The sequence below is a fragment of the Corythoichthys intestinalis genome, chromosome 18 (genome assembly GCF_030265065.1).
Source record: "Corythoichthys intestinalis isolate RoL2023-P3 chromosome 18, ASM3026506v1, whole genome shotgun sequence".
Lineage (NCBI taxonomy): Eukaryota > Metazoa > Chordata > Actinopteri > Syngnathiformes > Syngnathidae > Corythoichthys > Corythoichthys intestinalis.
In genome coordinates this window covers 15533087-15558141 of record NC_080412.1, presented here as the reverse complement: position 1 = coordinate 15558141, position 25055 = coordinate 15533087, and the positions used below count along the sequence as shown (strand labels likewise).

Below are 25055 nucleotides of genomic sequence, written 5' to 3'. Positions count from 1 at the left end.
AGCCTGTTAGTGCTCAGACCATACGCCGCACTCTACATCAAATTGGTGTGCATGGATGTCACCCCAGGAGGAAGCCTCTTCTGAAGACGGTACACAAGAAAGCCCGCAAACAGTTTGCTGAAGACATGTCAACAGAGCACACAGATTACCGGAACCATGTCTTATGGTCTGATGAGACGGACAGTAGGCCTGAACGATATATCGTTTAAACATCGCCATCGCGATGTGCGCATGCGCAATAGTCCTATCGCAAGGACGTGCGATAGTTTTTTCATTTCATTTTTTTTAATCCACAAACGTTTGTTTTGAGGAAGGAGAGGGAAGGAGAGCGCACAGCTTCTCTTTCCCTCCAGCAAGTCAGCGGCTCCTCCTCCTCCCCCCGCGGCAGCGGAGTGAAGGGAGGAGGGGCCGAACAGCAGAGCGGAGGGAGGAGGGGCCGTTCTCAAAGTGAAAGCAAGAAAGCAACACGTTGAAGCAAGGAAACGAGGCAAGACCGTCTCCAAAAGGAGTTTTGGAAGTATTTTGGCAAGAAAAAGACTATAAGGGACAAAAAACAGCCCTGTCGACAGTGCCTTGCCATGGTTGCATCAACAAGAAGTAATCTGTCGAACATGTGGGACCATTTAAAATGCAGGTATCTATGCATTCCTGCTAAGACCTTCCCATCAGAGGCTTTTTAGTACAGGTGGGAACATTGTTACATGCCAACGTTCTTGTCTCAAGCCTGCAATAGTGGATAAACTAGTAGTCTTGGCCAAAAACCTATGAGACCCAGTTGAGAATTGCTGAGCAAGGAAGGTGGACGATATGCAGACAAATACATAACACAGCTGGAGGAATGTCTTTTCTTCTTTTTATTCATGTGACCGCTATCAGGAAGGCAGGAAATTTGGTTCTGTTATTCATCAGTTATTTGCAGTTATTCAGGTCAATTATTTACAAGTTCAATTGAGTTTCCGTTTCTTTTATATTTAAATTTATTGTAAATCGTATTTTTCCAATAACTATATATAGTACTGCTGCACATAAAGTTTTGACACTTAATATTTTTGTTTAAATATTTTTACAACTTTTTTGCCGTTTTGCAGTTTTATATTGTAATATTTTGTGTAAACAGCTCAGGGGACTAATGCACTTGCACTTTTATTAGTCAGATTTAATATTTAAGTTCAAATATGTTGACAACTTTGTTGTTTTACTGAGGTTTTTATTTATTGTTATAGTTTGTGAACAACTCTTTTATTTGTCATATTTAATATTTTTGTTCAAATATGTTTACAACTTTGTTGTTATATTAAAGAAGTTTTTATTTATTGTTATATTTTGTCAAAAACCTAGGGGACTAATGCACCTGCTCTTTTATTTATCATTTAATGTATTTGCTGCTGTTGAAGTGTAAAATATTGTGTTCAATAAATGATCTATTTTGTGCAGACATGGCTTCCTGGATCCCTTCATAAAGCAATCTTCATCATTCACAAATGAAACGGTATTATATGAATACACTGTGGTCACGGTGTGTCAAGTAAAGTATTTCCAAACAGCTATTCAAGTCATCTAGTGAAAATTTCTTTAAAAAAGATTAAAAAAAATATATATAATATCGCAATATAATATCGCAATATATTGCAAACCTCCAAAAAATTGCAACAATAGTTTTTTCCAATATCGTTCAGGCCTAACGGACAGGCTTTGTTGTGTACCGTCTTCAGAAGAGGCTTCCTCCTGGGGTGACAGCCATGCACACCAATTTGATGTAAAGTGCGGCGTATGGTCTGAGCACTAACAGGCTGACCCCCCACCTCTTTAATCTCTGCAGCAATGCTGACTGCACTCCTTTAACGAATCACATGACATTTTGGAGGGAAAATGACAAGCAGTACTCAATTTGGACATTTAGGGATGTACGTAGTTTCTAAGGGGTGTACTCACTTTTTTTTTGCCAGGGGTTTAGATATTAATGGCTATATTTTGAGTTATTTTGAGGGGAAAATAAATTAACTCTATTATATTAGCTGCACAGAGACTACTTTTCATTGTGTCAAAGTATCATTTTGTCAGTGTTGTCCCATGAAAAGATATAGATATAATTTAAGTTTGTAATGCATTTTGTTTGAATGGTAGGGTGCAGCTAATTTGTCTTGCCCGGCTGGTTCCAGAACATTGCCACCACAAATAAATTTAATCCATCTCTTACGTATAGGCTCTGCCACAGAAGATACGTGTAAAGACAGAAACACAATAGAAGGAAGGGGAAGGAGGGACCTTAAAGTTGGATTTAGTGGACCATTTTTCTTAATGCGTTTTGGCTTCTGAAAGCTTCTAAAAGTTACCCATCATCGGCAAAATCCTATACAGTGGTCCCGCTACATACAAAAGTTAATTCGTTTCAGGACCTTGTTTGTAAGTAGAAATGGTCGTATGTCGAGCAGGATTTTCCCGTAAGAATACATTATAATTCCAAGAATTCGTTCCACCGCCCAAAAACCTACACTAAATCCTTAATAAATGCTGCCGGTATTATTGCAAATAACAATTACACAGAGCAAAACAAAAAAATTATGAATAAAAATCGGAATAATAATATAATAATAGTAATAATAATAGTAATACCTGTAATAATGTAACAAATCGGGTTCTAATGCGGCGGATGTGTTTTGCGTGGTGTACCTGAACGCACCGCGTGGCTGACTTGACAGAGTGAAAGAGGGACTTTGTACATTCACTTTGTTCAGCAGCAGTGGCTGACAGTAGGCATGTTGTGTTGCACAAGTTCTGAAATAAAATGATAAAAACCTGACGAAGCTGGCAATTTCTTCGGGGATGTTACCACAATAATAACTGTCACCTTAACTTATAGCAAATGGCGAACGGAGGTCGGAATAGGACCGTGGAGATCGTAGACATTTTACGGTCGTATTGTTGAGCCACTTCACGGATGCGCACCACACGCTTATATTTTTCTATCATTTCACTACATCAGACATGTCCAAAGTCCATCCCGGGGGCCAAATGCGGCCCGTGGTCAAATTTAATCCGGCCCCCAGCCTCTGTCATAAAATCAGTAACATCTGGCCCGCACACAGACTTAATAAATTGGTCAGCAGTACTGCAACCAGCATATGAAGAAGCTCAAAGTGTGTCCGCCTGTAAGTGCTTGGTAACAGTGGTGGGGCTCAGCGACCCCTACTGCTCGGTAGGGAAAGAAACTAGAGCGACAGAAGTAAAGTCTCCAAACACAAGCAGCTACAGAAATGCTGCTCCTCATTTACCCACTAAAAGGCAGTAGCACTTCAAACCCTTATTGCCAAATGTATCACATTTGATACACTTAAAATTTCATGATTTTCACACTAATTTAGAATGTTGACATTTCTTTTTGGGAAAAAAATGATGGATGCAAGTCAACACATGCATCTGCAGGTTCCATTAGAAAAAAAATTACACATATTCATTTTGAATTTTCTTTTCACAAATTTGAAAAAAAGTTTCATTAGGACGTTATTTTTAAAATTTTGGGATTCTCTGATAATTGCTTCATATTGCAGGGATTTAAGGGCTAAGCAACATTACTCCGTGTGACCCTCTACTTCCAATTTTCTAAAATGGCGACAATCAACAAAAAAAAGTTGACTGTGACGGCTGACGCTTCAAGGATAGGTGGAAATTGGACTATTTCTTCACTAAAATACGCAACAACTGTGTCTTGCCTCATTTGCAAAGAGACAGTCGCTGTTTTTAAAGATTTCAATGTGAGGCGATATTACCAAACAAGACACACTGACATGTACGACAAGATTACAGGGAGCAGCAGGAAATTGAAGCAACTTGAAGCTAGTTCAATTTCACAGCAGTAGTATTTCGCAAGAGCCTGAGAGTCAAAAGAGAACGCCGCAAAGGCTAGTTGCGGGAATGTTGAAATTATTCATTAAAAAAAATAATAAAGCAAATGTGACACACTGAATGGCTTGCTAAATGTTGCTTAAATATATTGTTCTACGTAAAGGACGTCAGCCAAGGTCGGCCCCCCACATTTTTACCAAGCCAAATCTGGCCCCCTTTGCAAAAAGTTTGGACACCCCTGCACTACATGCACTAACATTCTTGGAACCCATGTTGATTTCTCTAACAACGAAATCCGCCATGCGTCCGTCTTGCGGGAAAACGAAGAAACTGCGGCGCTGTCGTAAATCGTCGTATTTCGAGCATGTCGTCGGATGTAGAAACAAATGGCGAGTCAAATTTTACGTCAGATGTCGAAAAAACAGTGTGTCGAAGCAATCGTATGTTGAGGCACCACTGTATTTTGTTTAAATAAGGAGAAAAGTATAAAAAGTTTGAAATCCATTTATGTTGAATAATAGGGTACAGCTAATTTGTCTTGCTCAGCTGCTTCCAGAACATTGCCATCGCAAATAAATTTGATCCATTTTTTATGTAGAGCCTTTGCCACAGGAGTTACTGGCAAAGGCATTTTTTAAAATACTTAATTATGTATATTTAAAACAATACATACATATACAGTATATATATACACATACACACACCTCCTTCCCCAGATTGCGAGAGGTTGTCTCCTTTAAAAGTAGATCTTGAAGCAAAAAAACCAATGTTTAGAAAGCTTATCTAAACGTTTCCCATCGTCGTCATATATTTACTTTCAATAGGGAGAAAAGTATAAAATGTGGGCTTTAAGATTCAATTGTTGGTTGCAATTTGGGACTTGGGGATATTAACTGCGTAAATTCCATTTCTTCCTAAAAGCAGAATTCACAATCTTCTTCTGGATCTCATTCGTTTTGCAGGAGTGCCTAAAGATGTGTCTGCTGAGTGTATACAGCGCATGTTACCTGAGTGATGGGTGCAGTTTTAAAGATGGCCGGAAAGGCCTAGAGTCCCTGCAGCAAAGTGGGAGAAAAGACGGACAAGCCATTTGAGAACGGAAAACCAATCATAGTGATGAAACATCTACATCAACCTTGAGGGGCTGTACTTCATTGTCTGAATGCGGGGACTCATAAAGGTTACATTTAAACAAAACTGTTCATTTCTTTCTTCAAGCTCTAGAGCATAATTTCTCAGGATTTACCTGCACGAATTTTGGAACGAATTCAATCAAATTTAAAATTTGTAATGGCGCAACTGAGAGTGCAGACATGGCTAATCGACTTTTGTTTTAGTTTTTGTTATAATTTTGTCGGCTAGAGGGCCATGCTAGAAAGTGGTTAGTCTATAAAAGCATAGCCAATACACGTCCAATCCATTCGGACTGGGAGGCAGCGATCATTCCATGCTACATTTACAGGTTTTACCCCAAAAAATCATTTAGGAAGCTGCAGCTAAACCAGAATGTTGCTGCCAGAGTCCTTGCACTACAAGGAAACTGAACATGATATCATTTCACTGGCTCCCTGTGAGTCAAATGCTAGACTATAAAGTCTTAATGCTGGTCTACAAAACACTCAACTCACAGGCTGCCGTTGACTGCGATCGACGTCCAATTCAATTTGACGATGGGGGCCCCATGGTAAGTGTTTGTCCACTGTGAGAGACAATCTAAAGAAAAAAATCCAGAAATCACAGTGTATGATTTAAAAAAATATATACTAGTATATATTTTTTTGTTTATACTGCAGCACAGCGGTATTTGAACACCTGTCTATTAGCTAGAATTGTGACCTGTTGGTCACCTTTATAAAGTCCAATGACTAAGTGTTTGGACTTTTTGAGTCTGACTTTTCAACCGGTATGAGGCGATTAGCTGCATTTGAACACTTGTCCACCCCATACAATCATGAACACTCCAATTCCTAACATGGTCAAGACCAAAGAGCTGTCCAAAGACACCAGAGACAGAATTGTAAACGTCTACAAGGCTGGAAAGGGTTCCGGGCCATTGCCAAGTAGCTTGGTGATATAAGATGCACAGTTGGAGCAATTATTAGAAAATGGAAAAAGCTAAACATGACTCTCAATCTCCCTCAGACTGGGGCTCCATGCAAGATCTACCTCGTAGGGTTTTATTACCGGTAATCCTAAGAATGGTGAGGAATCAGCCAAGAACTACACAGGAGGAGCTGGTCAATGACCTAAAAGGAGCTGGGACCACCATTTCCAAGGTTACTGTTGGTAATACACTAAGCTGTCATGGTTTAAAATCACGCATGGCACGGAAGGTTCCCCTGCTTCAACCAGCAATAAGACCAGGGCCGTTTTAAGTTTGCCAGTGACCATTTGGATGATCCAGTGGAGTCATGGGAGAGATTCATGTGGTCATATGAGATCAAAATGGAACTTTTGGTCTTAATTTCACTCATAGTGTTTGGAGGAAGAAGAATGGTGAGTACCATTTCAAGAACACCATCCCTACTGTGAAGCATGGGGGTGGTAGGATCATGCTTTGGGGGTGTTTTTCTGCACATGGGACTATATTAAGGAGAGGATGGCCAGGGCAATAAATTGTGAGATTTTGGGAGTAAAAATGGGTCGTGACTGGGTCTTCCAACATGACAGTGGCCCGAACCAGACAGCCAGAATAACCAAGTAGTTGTTTCGTAAAAAGCATATCAAGGTTCTCGAGGGCCCTAGCCAGTCTCCAGACCTAAACCCAATAGAAAATCTTTTGAGGAAGCTCAAATTCCGTGTTTCTCAGTAACAGCCCAGAAACGTGATTGATCTTGAGAAGATCTGCTTGGAGCAGTGGTTCAAAATCCCTGCTGCAGTCTGTGGAAACCTGGTGAAAGGTTACAGGAAACATTTGACCTCTGTAATTGTAATCAAAGGCGACTGTACCAAATATTAACATTGCTTTTCTGAGGTGTTCAAATACTTATTTGCAGCCCTATAATACAAGTAAATTGTTAAAAAAAAAAAATCACACACCGTGATTTCTTGATTTTTTTTGTTTTGTTTTAGATTGTCTCTCACAATGGACAAGCACCTACCATGAAAATTTCAAACACAGCCATCATTTCTAAGTGGGAGAACTTGCAAAGTCGCAGCGCGTTCAAATTCTTATTTTCATCACTGTATGTATCATAGAAAATGGTATTGACTATCCGGTCTTTTTTGAATGTCGACATTGATCTGAAAAATGTAATATTGTGACAACAGTAGTGAAATTAACATTTGTTTTTACAAGCATTCTGTTTTTTAAAATTTGATTAATAAGGGAACAATGTCATTTAATAAAAAAGACATGACTACAAATGTTTAGCCTTGATGTTGACGACTGGCTGGGTCGGTTCATTCATTCGCGCCCTCCCAGTCAAAATAGATTGAATGTAATTGGCAGTGAAACATGATCACTCAGTGCCAGACATCCCAGTTTAAACAGTGGGTGATAAGAACCACAAATGCCGTTAGTCACATAACGCCAATCAATAGGTACAGGTGGCTTCAGAGCTGTAGATGCATCAGCTGCAGCTATTTACTCTGATTTTAAAAGCTCTCTGGAATGTGATTTAACATTACCCGCTGAGTCTGTACCACGGTATGAAACTCCCACTCAATCTCTATCACTGCTGTCTGACACTAAAACACAAAGAAACCCTTATAAAACCCACAAAGCGTTGCTGCATACAAATATAAGATGAATTATGGTGCTATGGTGACAAGACAAAGCAGTAACTAGAGCTGCAGCAGTGATGCTAGGGCGCTTAATAGAAGAAAGAGGCGACAGCAGGGAAGTAGCGACAACAGTCTGACCCTTGAGCAACCTTAAAGATTGGACAAAAATGAGATCTTTATGCAAAGTGGACTGAAAAGACCTAAACAAATCTGATGTGTGGACTTACATGAGCAGGCTGCTGGGTGCAGACATAGATCTCTCCTCCTTCCGACTAGGACACTCAAATGGATTACTGAAGGAACGTTTCCTCAACATGGCTTTGACCAAGATCTAAAAGTCAAAACAATGTTTTTAATATGATCGTTAAAACCTGAAATTGCTAAAATTCTGTTCAAACTACATGACAATGACATTTTCGACATAAAAACACCATAGTTTAATTTTAAGTCGCACCCGAGTATAAGTCGCGCCAGCAGAAAATGTACAACGAAGAGGGGGAAGGAAAACATATAAGTTGTATAAGTCGAATTTTGGGAAGGTCATTTTATTTAATCAAATACCAAGCACAAACATTATACATAATAGTCGTAATAAAAGAGTTAAATAGGTATCTTTTAACATATTAACAATTATAAGAAGAATCACAAATCACGACTAAATCCATTCAAGTCTTCATTTTCAGTATCACTTTTGAACAAGTACACCAACATGAAGTAGAGGGCACGCCTTGAGTATAAGTATCAATATACAGGATGTTCCAAAATGGTTGACCTATTTTAAATGCTCATAGCTTGGAAATTACTTGATAGATCTTAATGAAACTAAATACACTTTATGTTGAAGGTCATAAGTTTTATTGGTTAAATTTACAAAGAAAAGTCCAAATATTTGTTGGTTCTATGACAGATTTTCATAAATTTTCAATAGGAGCGACGCCTGTGACTCTGCACACGTTGAGTCAGTATTCGAGCTTGTGCCAAACTGTTGTTAATCTTACATTAAAAAAGTAATTAATTACAGTTACAAATTACTTCTCCCAAAAAGTAATTGTGTTAGTAACTCACTTACCTGAATGTAAGAGTAATTAGTTACTTGGCAAAGTAATTGGTAAACGTGAAAGTTTTAAAACTGTTTCATCATTTAAAGATAGATTCAAGTAGATTTTGCTGATTTAGGAGTATTTTAGATAAAAAGTTACTTAGGTTCGCTAGGAAGGTTCTCTACAACAGAGCCTTTCTGAGAAGTCTACTGCTTTAAGATGGTGGCTGTTTACTAACGCCGGCAAGTGTATCATATTTCGCATCTACTTCTCTATACAGGACTGTCTCAGATAATTAGAATATTGTGATAAAGTTCTTTACTTTCTGTAATGCAATTAAAAAAACAAAAATGTCATACATTCTGGATTCATTACACATCAACTGAACTATTTCAAGCCTTTTATTATTTTAATATTGCTGAATTTGGCATACAGCTTAAGAAAACTCAAAAATCCTATCTCAAAATATTAGAATATCATGAAAAAGTATACAAGTAGGCTATTCAACTAATCACCTGAATCATCTAATTAACTCGAAACACCTGCGAGGGTTTCCTGAGCCTTAAAAACACTCAGCTTGGTTCAGTAAACTAAATCACAAGTATGGGGAAGACTGCTGATCTGACTGCTGTCCAGAGGACCATCATTGATACCATCCATCAGGAGGGTAAGACACAAAAAGAAATTTCTCAAAGAGCAGGCTGTTCACAGAGTGCAGTTTCAAAGCATATCCACAAAAAGTCTGTTGGAAGGGAAAAATGTGGCCGGAAACGCTGCACAACCAAGAGAGATGACCGCAGCCTTAACAAAATTGTGAAGAAGAGCCGCTTCCAGAATTTGGGGGAGCTTCAAAGACAGTGGGCTGAAGCTGGAGTCCAGGTATCAAAAGCCACAGTTCACAGACATGTCCGGGAAATGGGCTACAATAGCCGTATTCCCATGGTCAAGCCACTTCTGAACTCAAGACAACGGAAGAAGCGTCTGACTTGGGCTATGGAGAAGAAGCACTGGACAGTTGCAGAGTGGTCCAAAGTCCTCTTTTCAGACGAAAGCAAGTTTTGCATTTCATTTGGAAGTCAAGGCGCCAGAGTCTGGAGAAAGGCTGGAGAGGAGCAAAATCCAAGTTGCTTGAAATCCAGTGTGAAGTTCCCACAGTCAGCAATGGTTTGGGGAGCCATGTCAGCTGCTGGTGTTGGTCCACTGTGTTTCATCAAGTCCAGAGTAAATGCAACTGTGTACCAAGAGATTTTAGAGCACTACATGCTTCCATCTGCTGAAAAGCTCTATGGAGATGAGGATTTCATTTTCCAGCATGATCTGGCACCTGCCCACAGTGCCAAAACCACCAGTAACTGGTGCACTGACCATGGCATCACTGTCCTTGATTGGCCTGCTAATTCCCCTGACCTGAACCCCATCGAGAATTTGTGGGGTATAGTTAAGAAGAAGATGAAAGACACCAGACCTACAAATGCAAATGAGCTGAAGGCCGCTATCGAAGCATCCTGGGCATCAATAACACCTCAGCAATGCCACAGGCTGATTGCCTCCATGCCACGCCGGATTGATGCAGTAATCCGTGCAAAAGGATTCCCAACCAAGTACTGAGTGCATCAATGGACATTTTCAAATGTTTGATTTAGTTTTGCTGTTATAAAATTATTTTTTTTACTTGGTCTGAGGAAGTATTCTAATTTTTTGATATAGGATTTTTGAGGTTTCTTAAGCTGTAAGCCAAATTCAGCAATATTCAAATAATAAAAGGCTTGAAATAGTTCAGTTGATGTGTAATGAATCCAGAATGTATGACATTTTTGTTTTTTTAATTGCATTACAGAAAGTAAAGAACTTTATCACAATATTCTAATTATCTGAGACAGTCCTGTACATTTGCTAACGCAGCCAAGTCTGCCATTTCACATCTAGTTGATATACATGTGATATCTAGCTTAGCATCTTGTGGGCGTAGTTTGTAGGCTGTCAGGTATCAATGGAGCTACCTAGCATAGCATCGCGTTTGCAACGGCGTAACGACTCCTTCTTTCGAACTCCCGCTCTTCTCTCTTCGCGTCTCGCAGACTTTTCTCGCGTCATTCAACCAACGTAACGCAAAGTAACGCACGCCTTTACACCCTCAGTAACAGTAACGGCGTTACAAAGATGAGAAAATTAATTAATTAAATTACTCACTACTGAAAAAATAACGGCATTAGTAACGCCAGTAGACTCTAACACCTTTATTTCCAACATTGACTGTAATTCTCTTTTAGTTCTGGTGCCTTCTTTACAAAATTTGTGAAGAAGGCATGCTGCACTGTCTTCGTAGACTAAGTCCGAGCATACTCTAACACGCAAAATGCCTTTTCTTTTGAAGTGAATGGCATTGCTTAGCCTGAAAAAAATAGAAATACCAAACGTTACACACAAAAACTTGAAACGTTTCTACACAAGCTGTAAAAATTTGAGGTCATTCCAACGAAAATTGTCAAAATTATTGGCCTACGAATGGGGTCATACATTTTGGAAAACCCTGTATAAGAAGCACCTGTGTTCAAAATGATTCAACCCCCACAGTAGATAAGTGTTTTTGCAAGTTTGACATTTATTTTTCATTTTGTTTATAATCACATTAAAATAATGACATGTCAAATAGTCAAATACAACTGAAATAACAAAAGTATTTTTGGAAATATTCCAATTTATGGCCTTTCTGTCATTACTTCATTGACAAAATTATTCAACTTCTAATGTATAGCTTTAGTACAACATCCTTTGCAACAATAATATCCTTTAGACGTGAAGCATAGCTTGACACAAGTTTCTTGCAGTGATCTACATGTATCTTTGCCCCTTCCTCATGAGTAAAGACCTCCTGTTCATTAACCTTTTTGGGCTTGTGTGCTGCAAATGCCTTCTTCAAGTACCACCAGAGATTTTCAATGGGATTTAAGTCTGGTGATTGCGATGGCCACTCCAGAATCTTCCAGCACTTCTTTTGCGACCAAGATGTGGTATATGTTGAATTATGCTTCGGATCATGGTCCTGTTGGAAGATCCAACCTTACCCAAGCCTCAGATTTGTCAATTATTGCATAACATTTGCATCCAAGATCTCCTGGTATTGAACTGAATTCATAATAACACAGTAGATAATAATAATAATTATAATTTAATAATTTCACAGTAGATAGGGTGTTGTTTTCTATAAAGGCATCATTCTTTCTCCTCCACATGTACCATTGATCCATTGGCCCAAAACGTTCCAGTTTGCTCCCATAACTCCAGAGAACAGTATCCCAAAACCTTTGTGTTTTGTCCACATGGTTTTTGGCAGTGTTGTTAATAACGGCGTTACAATATAACGGCGTTACTAACAGCGTAATTTTTTTCAGTAGTGGGTAATCTAATTAATTACTTTTCTCATCTTGGCAACGCCGTTACCGTTACTGAGGACGGAAAGGCATGCGTTACTATGCGTTACTATATTGGTCGAAAAATCTGAGGGAGACGGACTCACCGAGACGACAGAGCAGAGCAGGAGTGGGGAGGAGGCTAAAAAGTTGTGACGCCGAGCAAACGCGATAATAGGTAGCTCCAATAATACATGTTGTAACCGATAGCCTACAAACTACGCCCGCATGTTATGGTAGATATGGTAGACATGGTAGATATCACATGTACTGTATATAGATATAACTAGATGCAAAATGACAGACATGGCACTAAATGCGTTAGTAGACAGCATCATCTTAAAGCAGTACTTTTTAGGACGGCTCTGTTGTAGAGAACCTTCCTAGCGAACCCAAGTAACTTTTTTATCTAAAATACTTCTAAATCGGCAAAATCTTGACTTGAATCTATCTTTAAATGATGAAACAGTTTTAAAACTGTCATATGTCGAAAGTAGAGAGAAGGGAACTAATGCAATAATGGGAGCAATTTTAACAACTTTTAACAGTTGATTCAGGGTAAAGGGTAAATTAGGGTAAAGAATTGGGCTCGGGCCAATTTTACCAAATACCTTCACAAAAAACTTCACATAATGTGGCCAATGTTTTTTTTTTTTTTTTTTTTTTGAGGGAAAAAAAGAAGTAATTATCACCAATTACTTTGCCAAGTAACTAATTACTCTTACATTCAGGTAATTGAGTTACTAACGCAATTACTTTTTGGGAGAAGTAATTTGTAACTAATTAATTACTTTTTTTCAGTAAGATTAACAACACTGGTTTTTGGCATGCTTCTTGTGCCTTGGAGTCAGCAGAGGGGTGCACCTGGGAGTCCTTGCATGGAAGCCATCATTTCGCAGTGTGCGTCTTATCGTCTAGTCTGAAACCTGAATACCTTCCTATGACATGTCCTGTCGTAGTTCCTCAGCTGTCACCCAGGAATATTTCTCCACCTTTCGTTTCAGGTATCGCACAGCAGGTGCAGACAGTAACCTTATTCTACCACGCCCAGGTAGGGTTTGCAAATTGCCTTTAGCTTTAAACTATGGTTCCAATTGTGTCTCTTGAAATTTTTAGTCCTTTTGCTATCTTTTTATATCCATATCCTTGCTTATGAAGTGAAATGACCTCTCTGAACTTTTTGACCATTCCTTGGACTTCACCATGTTGTAAAGAAGTAATTAACTGCCAAGAAGAGCCATGTGTCACAGTCCTTTTAAATCCGCTTAATTGCTGCTCATTAGGGTTCCGTTCACATCTACAGATGTTTTCATCAGCTCTTTGACAACACCTGATGGAAACCTTTGTTCTTAAGAGTGGTGGACTTGGAGGGTTGAAAAATTTTGTAAAAAAATGAGGTAATCACAGAAAGGCCATTAATTGGAATATTCCCAAAAATATTTTTGTTATTTCAGTTGTGTTTGTCTGTTTAACATGTCATGATTTAATGGGATTACAAACTAGATGAAAACTTGCAAAAACACTTACCTACTGTGGGGGTTGAATAATTTTGAACACAACTGTAAGTCGCAGGCCCAGAACAAACTATGAAAAACAGTGCAACTTATAGACCGGAAAATACGGTAGTTGTTTCTCACCACAGCAGACAGGCTGGGTACAAACTTGACTGAGTTCTTGATGTCCTCTTCGGTCACCTCTACCACTGAACAGTGTTCCTCTTCCAGGGGGAGAGGGTCAGAGCCCCCCTGAGTCACCCATTGGTCCACCTGAAGTCATCAAGATACTCTGGTAGAATTGCCTGATCTTAAAACCTGCAAACAGCTATTTTAATTTAGCCTATTTTGCTTCTTTTCAGAGTTACCTTGATCTCAGCAATAGTGATCCGGGTGTCCGGGTTCTTGTCCAGCATTCTCAAGATCAAAGTTCGCAGTTCTTCCTTGATTTTTGTTCTTAACAGAAACAGAAGATAATCACATTTGAGTCAATTTTCCAGAAGTAATTTCTCATTACGAACCACAGTTGGATCCCCGGCCATTGTGCTTTTATTTCAGTAAAATAACTTTTTATTTTGGTCCCATTTTTTGTTTTAGACTAATCAAAAAACTTTCATTTAAACATGGATGCCTGTAGACTAGGGATGCAACGATACAGTTAAGTCACAGTTCGGTACGATTTTCGATACGAGGGACACGATTTTCGATTCGATTCAAAACATTTAATGCTTTGAAACAAAAAATACGAGTGTTTTTTTTTTTTTTTGCTAACAAGCAAAAATAACATAACCATCATATAAACATGCATCATAGTGCATAATATCTATGTGCTTACGTCTTACTGATCTGAAGAAATTTCTTACAAAAGTGCTAAGAACAATCTTTACTGTTGGTAAAGTGAGGCGGGGCACACTGTTGATTGCCATTACTCTCTTAGCAGGTATGTTTACTACATGAGAAAAACATCTTATTTGTGGTCCGAGTCCATCTGGGTTACGCACTGAATTTAGGGGTGTCAAACGATTAAAATTTTTAATCCAGTTAATCACAGCTTAAAAATTAATTAATCGTAATTAATCGCAATTCAAACCATCTCTAAAATATGCCATATTTTTCTGTAAATTATTGCTGGAATGGAAAGACGGCTATATACATTGAACATACTATACATAAGTACTGCATTTGTTTATTATAACAATCAATCCACAAGATGGCATTAACATTATTAACATTCTTTCTGTTAAAGGGATCCACGGATAGAAAGACTTGTAGTTCTTAAAAGATAAATGTTAGTACACGTTATAGTAATTTTATATTAAAACCCCTCTTATTGTTTTCGTTTTAATAAAATTTGCCATTGTTGACGTCGCCAAGCGGTGACGTCACATAGAGAAGAAAAAAAAAACAACAACTGTCTTTAACTGTGTAAGGTAGTTATTGAAATACACCACAAGGTGTCAATGGAGAGTTTTAAATTTAAATTACTTAAAAATCAAGCAAAAGAGTGTGTTTTGTCCCTCGACTGACGCCGTAATTCCCCGTTTACTGGTGCATCCATTGTACTTCACGGTCATTTGAGTGCAGTCTTCAAAACGTACGAGACCTCTGATAGTTTGTATATTGTGACTGAATATTGCTATCCAGTGTATTTGTTGAGCTAAACGAAATGTTTGAATAGAGTTTGACCAAAGTCTGAGTAAGTTTTATGCGTATTTTGCATAACTATTTTGATTGGGAATGCCAGTTGTCTTTGCATTGTTGTTTAACTGTGTTAGAATAGGGCCTCATTAATACAGATTGAAGCACTTTTGTTTCTGTGAACATTATTTTTTTGGAGAGATAGGAACATTGTTTTTGTTGTGCTTTCACGAAATGATACGTATGTTTGCTGTGAAGGAGTAGCTGAAGCTTATGCCAATAAACGGCGCGGTCCAATGAACGCCTGTGTCCACACTTTTGTAATCTGATATAGAATTATCCGAGGCACCCTGAAGTGCATGTGGCGCCAATTTTGTTTACTCACATAATGCAGGAGTGAGTTAGAGTTACGGCCTGCCGAGAGCCGTAAGCTGTATTAATGTTGAAGCTGAATGTGCTAATAAAGAAACAAAGTGCCAGCACATCGCGTGTGGTATACCTTTGTTGAGAAAAATCATAAAACAAGACACTTTTCTCTGCCTCTTAGCTCTCAAAGTGCAAAAAACAGCGTCATTGTAATCTGTTTGAGGCAATGCATGAGCAGGTCATTCCGCGCACGTGTTAAATGCGTCAAATATTTTACCATGATTAATTAAAAAGAAAAAATTACCAACGGTTAACGGGATAAATTTGACAGCACTAGCTGAATTAACAATATTTGCAGCATTATCTATAGTCACTGGTATGGATGGTTGATTTGGCCTGCTTAACTTCCATTCAGTCATGGCGGTTTTTAATTCATCGATGGAGAATATGGACTACGCGCCCCATGATCACTCTGGGCGAACGCATCCAATGGCATGGGACTTGGGGAGGATCTAAAGTAGCACATCTAGGTTGCTATTTGATGATATCTAGTGTGTGTGCGCGAGTGTTGTCGGGCATTAAAAAGTTAACAAACGCCACAGAAGTCACGTCTGCTCATTACTGCATAAAACCAGCATTTGACAATCTACTTTTAATAACAGGAAGAGTTTGAAGAACATTGTGCTTACTTTGCCACTCATTGTTCATCATGTAACCGTAAGTTAGCCATCTGTGACCCGCGGTCTTAACCTGTCTTTTTTCAAAGCGAGGTTATTCGTAGCAGCCAAATCGGCTTTGTTGTACGTATTCGTAAAGACAGTCGTTGTTAAATATTTATGAGTGGGGATAGCATATCAGCTCATCCAAAATGCTGCCAAATAACAGATAAATACATAAAACCGGCAGGCCGCCTCCTCAAATTTCTGTCTTTCCTCCCGAGCAATGATCCTCGTACGCCACAGTTCCCACCTTTCATGCAGTTTGAGGGAGGAGTGGAGGAGGAGGGCTGATCGCGGCAGAGTTAGCTTTTTTCATGGCAAAGCTGCGCCGGACATTTTAGCGAGAGAGACGACAAAAATAAATTCGGTAAATACATTTTGGGAGCTTTTCATTTGGACCGAATGTTTTTGCGTATTGAATCAAAGAGGACATATCGAACGGTTCAATATAAAACCGAGTATTGTTGCATCCTTACTGTAGACTGAAGGCTGATTTATGCTTCTGCGTTCCGGTGACGGCAGAGCTACGGTTGCGCATTCAAAGTTCTACGTCAAAGGAACGCGTTGCTCTGTAATTCACCGCCATTTCACTAGAGGGGTGGGGCTTTGCCTTTATACAGTTTTGGGGGACTCTTGTCAAATTCATTTAGTTTTCCTTCGGTCTTTGACAGCAATGGCAACGGAGATTGAACGTGTGTATTTGCAGCTGCGGCTAATCAATATTGAACCACAAATGTTGTTAATAAAAATGTTGAAGCATAGGCAACACAGAAGATATTTCCTAATGTTTGAAAACGGCGGTGTTGTTGTGCTGAACCGGAAATAACTTTCTGAGTGGACCAATCACAGTCCTTCGACGTTCATGTCACACGTAGTTGCAATTTTTTGGAGGTGCACATCAGGCTAAGGCATAGGGTCGTAAATTGGGTCTGTGTTAACGGTGTAGGTACTCCGTCATGGCTACGCGGAAGCATAAATCAGCCTTAACTATCCACTGTCAGCCAAGAAACGCTAAATACAGATATAAGCGTGAATTACCTGTCTCATTTTAAAAATAATCCCCGTTAAAACTCAACAGCTCAGTGCATGTTTGACAACCCACTGAATTCAACGAGAGGGAATAAATGAAAGGACATACTTGACTCGCACAAACATTTTCATTACATTCTAAAGCAAACTCTCGCAGATATAGTTAAAGCAAAAACAAAATGAAAGCATTACAGCACCGTCTTCCAAGAAAACTGAGCTCTGTAATCATGTTTGATTGCAATCAAATATTCAGTTATTTTTTTTAACAAGGAAATGAAGCACCCTACTTTGCTATCCATGGTAACTAATGACAATGAACAGCACAGCATGCGTACGATTGCTTCACAAATCATGAAGACGATTAACTCTTTCAGGGCCATGAGCATGATAGAAATCCAATCACGTTGCTCTTAAAGACTAAATTAAAACGAGTTTATTGCTAACAGACGTCCAATCCATTTGAACACTTCAAATGGATTGGACTTCTATCGCCAGCAATGTTTACCAATGAGTTAATTTGGACGAATGTGATGACCTATTAGTCACCGATTAGGGAGAAGCTTTAATATAATTTTGCCCTTCAACTTGTCTGTGTACAATATATTTCTCTTCCAAGTCCCGTCAGCTGCGTACTCATTAAAAAGGCAACAGGGAAGTAAGATTTGAACGTTCCCAAGCCGTTGATGTCCCCGTTTGCCTTTCCAGTGCTTGTTTTGATCACATGCCGGTGACATTTAGGCCATGCTGGCAGTGCGCCGACGTGTTTGTTTCTGGGTTGTAGATAAAATAAGCGGCAAATTGTGAAGATAATGACTATCTGTGAACTGAAAGGTGGCTCATCCTGTCTCATTTTAATGGAGGGATGTGAAGAGCGGGTCAACTCACGTTTCCGGGAAATCCACAGGTTTGGTCCTTATCTTGTTGTGTAAAGCCAATATGTATTCGTCAATAAATGGGCACTGCAGGCAGGTCACAGGAGAAAACAAAGGCAGATTCAATTACTCCTTTTATAGAGGGAAATTTAACAGACAAAGATGGCTGGCAATGAGCTGGTGATGGTACATTTCTATTTGGGCCTTGTTGAAACAAAGAACGCAAATGTAAATTTACCTTTCCAAAGATGAAACAGTAAAGGGTGACTCCCATGGCCCAAACATCCAGTGCCTTTAAAAAATAAAAGTTGCACACACGAAGCAACAAGTCAGAAAAAAATGCTCAAGGTGAAAATATTTGAACATGAATATATCAACTCTAATTGAAAAAAAAAAAAGTGTTATATTTTAAGGTTCAAGAATAAACCAACTTTTTTTCAACATTTTACATTTTTTTTCAAACTACAATCCTTGTGGCCTTGATTTAGCTCTCTATGTTTACAATAGTCATTTTTTTGTAAAAGTGGAGGGATAAGATATTACTGAAGTGCTATTTGAGCAAATGAAGTTCTCCAACAAATCGTATTATTGTATTTGAAAAGGGAGAGTTAATTAATAATAGGGGTGGGAACCTCTTGGTACCTCACGATACGATACGATTTGCGATACAAAGCTCACGATAACGATGATATGGCGATACAACGATTATCGATACATTCAGGAAACCATTCCAGGATATTCTACAAACTAACAAACATAAAAACAAGCTTCTGCTGTGAATGGGAATGAGTTTATCACTAGTAGACGTCCAATCCATTTGAAGTGGGAGGGTGGCAGCGAATGAACGAATGTTCATTCACTGCCATCCCTCTCACTTCACACGGATTGAACGTCTATGGCCGTCAGTGGCAAGCATTGCCAGGCATTGAGGGAATTTTGGGCCATTACCTTTTGATTTTCAGTTACTTTCTGTTGTTTTGGTGTATTTCATTGGTTAATTCCTGTTTATTTTGAGTTAACGAACAGGTTTTGACCCGCAAATCCCCCAAATGATTTGGCAGTGACTCAAACTCAACAGGAAAGGCCCTGGAAATGCCCTAAAATGAACAAAAAGTGACCTGTAAATGCCCTGAAAATTGGAAAGAATGATTGTGAATGCTCTGGTTCCGAATGAACAAACGTTCCCAGTCTAAATGGATTGGGCGTCGAACACCGTCAATGGCAGCCACTTCTACTTCTATGGTCATCGCTGACAGCCAATGCCAGGCAACAAGGTAATTTTGGGCCATTTCAGGTCATTACTTGTTATTTTCTGTCACTTCCAGTTGATTTGGGGGCATTTTATGGGTCACTTTCTGTAAAATAACTGGTGAAAACATGCAAGGACACGAACTGTACTAGCATCCAACTTACTTTCCCACTGAAGCTCTTGCGTTTGTCTGACAAGGTCTCCGGTGCCATAAAAGCAGGAGTACCAGCAGTGCTGGACAGTAGTGCGTCTTTGCCCTCAAACTGGTTGCTCACTCCGAAATCTGCAATCTTTACATGGCCATCGTCCCCAAGTAACAAATTAGAAGGCTTGATGTCGCGGTGTACAATTTTCTGGTAGTGCACTGTGGAGATGCAAGGAAATGGTCTCAATATTTAACAATGGTTTAATGCCGAGTTGTTAACTTGCAAGATGTTAGCAGATTATTTGATATGTTTAAGACCTTCACGAAGATAAACACAATCCATTAACTGATTACTGTGGCAAAAAAACATGTATATTGGGTATTTTGGATAAAAGACAACCTATTTTGAAACATAATGTGTCTCCTTGAACCTTGTGGTGCATGAATTATGAGAGCCCGAGTCAAGATTTAGTTTAGTTCCTGTGTTTTTTTCTTGTTGGGCATAAAAAATCAAATAAAAACAACTTAAGAACACTGCTTAACCAGTACAGTATGTCTTAGTGATTTTACTGAATGAGTAAGTAGGGTTTTTCCATTTGTGCTGCAACGATTAATCGATTACCTAGAGTAAGTAGATTAGAAGAAAGCTTCCAATCAAATTTTGCTGCTTCGAGGATTCGTTTAATTAGCTTGGCGTTGTTTTGAAAGTGTTTGCATTTAGTTTTATTGATAACTTATCTAACATGGCTGGATCCAGCTGCTCCCTGTTAAGACCAACAAAAGGTAAGTTTTTGTTTGAGCTAATATGATTTTTTTTAATGCATTCGTAATTAAGTTTAGAATTATATTTAGCAGTTTTTGTGGAAATATGTGTGTTTGGGCTATTTGTTAATTGTAAAAAACATGATCATTTTATAGCATTTAAGCTAGCGGACTTTGGACTATGTAAGTTAGCCAAATGTTCTTTCGTTGAACTTAGATCCTCATTTATCATTTTTTTTTTAAGCTCAGGTATTTTAATTTATTGTTAAATGCATTTATTGCTCTTATGAAATGAAAGTACAATTCTACATAGTTTGAAAAAAAGACTCGGGAATTTTATTTCGTATTCGCATTTAATACTCTTTTGAAGTGCAATCTTAGCTAGCCTTTGTCCAACATCTCCTAAAATTGATTCTGCAACATATTAAATGTTCATATTCCAATTACCGTATTTTTCGGACTATAAGTCGCAGTTTTTTTTCATAGTTTGGCTGGGGGTGCGACTTATGTGGGAAATTGTTAACACATTATTATATTATTTTACATGTTATTTTGGTGTTTTGGCGTGTCACTGATGGTTTGGTAAACTTGTTAGCATGTTCTTCATGCTATAGTTATCTGAACAACTCTTAATAGCTATGTTACGTTAACATACCGGCCACGTTCACATTTCGTTGTTCATGCATCATGTAACATTGTCATTAGTGCTGCAACGATTAATCGATGAACTCGAGTATTCGATTAGAAAAAAAATATTCGAATTAAATTTTGTTGCCTCGAGTATTCGTTTAATTAAAGTGGCGTTGTAATGGTTTATTTTGAAAGTGTTTGCATTTAGTTTTATTGATTAGGGTGGATACACTGCTGTCTGGTCTGCCTCTTACATGGCTGGATCCAACTGCTCCCTGTTAAGACCAACGTAAGCTAAGTTTTTGTTTGAGCTAATGCTTTTTTAAATGCATTTATAATCTAGTTTATAGGTATATTTAGCCATTTTTTGTTTTGTTTTTTTGGTGGGAATGTGTGTCTGAACCAATTGTTTAGAGCATTTAAAAAAAACTTTAGCATTTTATAGCGTTTAGGCTAGTGGACTTTTTCTATGCAAGTTAGCCAATTGTTCTTTTGTTTTACATAGATTCTCATTTTTTAAAAATACATTTATAATGTTTGAGGTTCAGCTCAGGTATTTTAATTTTTTATGTTCCTTATCTGATTACTGGATTATATGAACTAACTAGTCCATCAATTAATCGACTACTAAAATATACGATAGCTGCAGCCCTACTTTGATTGACTGAAAATAGTTCAATATTGGATTAAATGTCTTTTTTTGTCATGTATATTTATAATAGCTCTTTACCTAGAAAAAGAAAAAAAAATGTTTTATCCGATTACTCGATTAATCGATAGAATTTTCAGTCGATTACTCGATTACTAAAATATTCGATAGCTGCAGCCCTAATTGTCATACAGTACACTTTTTCAGTATGTTGTTCTCTTTTGTATTTTTATTTTAAATTGCCTTTCAAGATGACATATGTGTTCTTTATGTTGGATTTTATCAAGTAAATTTCCCCCAAAAATGCGACTTATACTCCGGTGCGACTTATGTTTTTTCCCTCTTCGTTGGGCATTTTATGGCAGGAGGGACTTACAGTGCTGCTCGAAAGTTTGTGAACCCCACAGCGATGGTCAGATTTTTTGTAAAAAAAACTAAAATAACCTTATTAAATGTTAAGTTATACCCAAATCCACAATACTGACATTCCAAATAATGGACTGAAACAAAAGAAATAGTTATATTGTCATACTTTATTTAACAAAAGTGGTTGATTTAAGAAAAACTCAGATATCATGTGTGCAAAAGTATGTGAACCCCTTCAGTTAATAGGATATTGCGCCTCCTTTTGCAGAGATTACCTCAACCAAACGGTTTCTGTAGTGACTAATCAGCCTCTCACATCTACTTTGGGGGATTTTTGCCCATTCTTCCTTGCAGAACGCAGTCAGTTGAGAGAGGTTTGATAGGCGTCTAGCATGAACTGCTCGCTTCAGGTCCCGCCACAGCATTTCAATGGGATTTAGGTCAGGACTTTGACTGGGCCAGTCCAGAACACGAATCTTCTTCTTTTTCAGCCATTCCTTGGTTGTATTGCTGGAATGCTTTGGATCATTATCATGTTGCATGATCCACCTTCTGCCAAGCTTTAACTTCAAAACAGATGGCGTCAGGTTATGTTCTAGGATTTGACAATATTCCTCAGAATTCATGATTCCCTGGACTATGTGGAGTTGTCCAGGTCCTGAGGATGAAAAGCAAGCCCAGATCTTGACATTCCCACCTCCATGCTTCACTGTTGGGAGAAGGTTCTTTTGGTGGTATGCAGTGTTGACTTTTCGCCAGACATGGCGGTTTTGGTTGTGACCAAAGTGTTCAATTTTGCACCTACATCAGTTGATGAAAACTCTTTTTAATTTAGTCTCGACAACACAACTGTTAAAAAAACAAAAAAAAACTACTGAATTGATTGATTAGGAAATCAGGTTGAAATAATAGAAAATTCCAAAATGTTGAGGGGGTTCACAAACTTTTGAGCAGCACTGTATACTCAGGGGCGACTTATAGTCCGAAAAATACGGTACTAGATTATTGGAACTAACTAATTGATCGATTAATCGATTAGTTAAACAATTGATAGCTGCAGCCCTAGTTTCCGTGTCTGATGAAGTCTTATTGAAAAATTTAAATTGCTTTATAAAGAAGTTGGAACAAATCACTCATGATTCATAGCATCCAACTTGTAGCCCTGGGGCCAAATCCAATCCGTCATCATTTTGTGTGGCTTGCAACAATAAATCACATACATACATCGACTTCATGTCCACCTCCCAACCCCCCACCCCCTCAAAATATATACTGTATGTGTGTAAAAGGCAATGTTAAAATATGTCAATAATAACATAAATAATACATATTTATACAATTTACTGCTTTATACAAAAAAATAAATACATACTCATTGGTATGAGCATTAATAATTAACATAAATATAATTATGTCCAAATGGAAACTTCAACACAATCTAAAATTTTTAACATTTTAAGATTGAATTGCACTACTTTAAAGGGAGTCTTTTTAAACAGTAGGATTTAGTTTGCTGAAGAACCCATCAGCAAGAAACGTTATCCCTCTTTAAAGGACTCTCTGTAGAATTACCTGAAAGCTGCGATAGCAAGACGGTATTGATTCCTAATCATTAGGACTGAAGCTTTGTGAAACTAATCTACTGCACCAAACAAGGCTGTTTCAAAAGAACATTATCTAAGACATACAGTGTAGGCTCAGTATTGATGGGATTAAAGCGGACACACTGAGAAAGTGTTCTGGCGCTCTATTAGAGTTTGTTCCATTAGTTGGATAATAAAATCTACTAAACTGTAGAATGGCCCCCTTCCGAGGCCTCAACATGAGCGATACTTACGATACTCTATACCAAGGATGACGTCTCGGAAGTATAATCTTGCCTGTTCCTCTGACAAAGGATTGTCTGTGGGTACTTCCATCACTGGTCTGCAAATTGACATCATACACCATAATTCACAAAATTGGGCTTATCAGATGCACTCTAAAATATTACCTAATCAGCACTTGAAATTGATTGATTACAGTCCAGACAGTCCTCAGGAAAGACGACTATATTGAAAATCAAACCATTATTTCAGTGGACTCACTGGAGTTCTTAACTAAGTGCCATTGACGACAATAGACATCCTCTCCATTTGAACTGGCAGGGGCTTGTAGTGAATTAACTTTCATTCATTCGCCTTCGAAATCCTTTATTTTTTTTCCCCAAAACTGACTGTTCGCCTTATAATCCACTGCGCCTGATGTATAAATTCTGGTTGGTATTCTTATCTTGTTGGCGCATAATTACAGTATAGTATTATATTGTTCCTGTAGAGTCCGAAATACACACATTCATCATTCATAATACCCTGAAATAAAACAATACTACAAATACATTAATGAATGAATGATAAATAAAAGAATAACTAGAATGCTACATGATAAAGAACAAATGACAAGTGAAGCACATTGATGCCTCAATTCATCTCATAATCAGGTGTGCCTATGTATGAAAATAAATTTAAAGAAACACTCGGTAGTTTTTCAGTTTTGGTCGATTTTAGCAACGTCGGTGGACAAAAGTGGTACTGTTTTGTATTAAAGTGCCTATGACACTAAAAAGCATGTTAATTTAATATTTCACGCTGTATTTTATGCTCCTGAATGAAATGAACCACTTAGATTTGTGTGGAAGCGATCGTTTTATTTATTATTTTTTTGTATTCCGCGCCATGAAAATGAATAATTTCCTGTTTTCAGGAGGAATGCGAATGTGACGTCACCCAGGTCAGCATCTCACAATACAGAACTGCTTTATAGTATGCAGGTGGACTGTACTGTGGATTCAGCTGATTTTGCGGATTAATTCGTTTATTTTTCGCATTACGCCAGCCACATGTGCCGCAGGGATTTGTTGCTGCACCAGGGAGAGGCGTGTGAACCTTTTTGGGTTTCAAAAAGTTCCCGTTCACCCTCAAGAGAATGGCTAAAATAAGTCTGACAACTGTGGGACCATGAGTAAACATAGTCTTTGTATTATGTCAAATACTGGGATCACGGCACACATTTTAATAAGGAGGTGGCTTGTATTTTGTGGCTGACAAAGCGCCTTGTCCACCGAGAATGCCACTAAGCC

General features: G+C 38.3%; 1 protein-coding gene across 4 annotated transcripts in view; it reads right to left on the bottom strand.

Moving 5' to 3' along the window:
- The window catches only part of camkk1a (calcium/calmodulin-dependent protein kinase kinase 1, alpha a), a 94044-nt gene that overhangs the window by 10335 nt on the left and 58654 nt on the right, over positions 1-25055 (bottom strand). Inside the window, exons 9-17 of one of the 4 annotated variants that reach the window (XM_057821589.1) lie at positions 23775-23863; positions 19550-19749; positions 18375-18428; positions 18150-18223; positions 13881-13968; positions 13657-13785; positions 7797-7900; positions 5472-5556; positions 4851-4898 (exon numbers count right to left, since the gene is read on the bottom strand). In XM_057821589.1, the coding sequence (XP_057677572.1) occupies positions 4890-4898; positions 5472-5556; positions 7797-7900; positions 13657-13785; positions 13881-13968; positions 18150-18223; positions 18375-18428; positions 19550-19749; positions 23775-23863 (832 nt within the window). In that variant the 3' untranslated portion in view covers positions 4851-4889. Of the gene's footprint in view, positions 1-4850; positions 4899-5471; positions 5557-7792; positions 7901-13656; positions 13786-13880; positions 13969-18149; positions 18224-18374; positions 18429-19549; positions 19750-23774; positions 23864-25055 lie in introns of those variants that run through there. The other 3 variants (XM_057821588.1, XM_057821590.1, XM_057821591.1) reach the window with 3 other exon arrangements.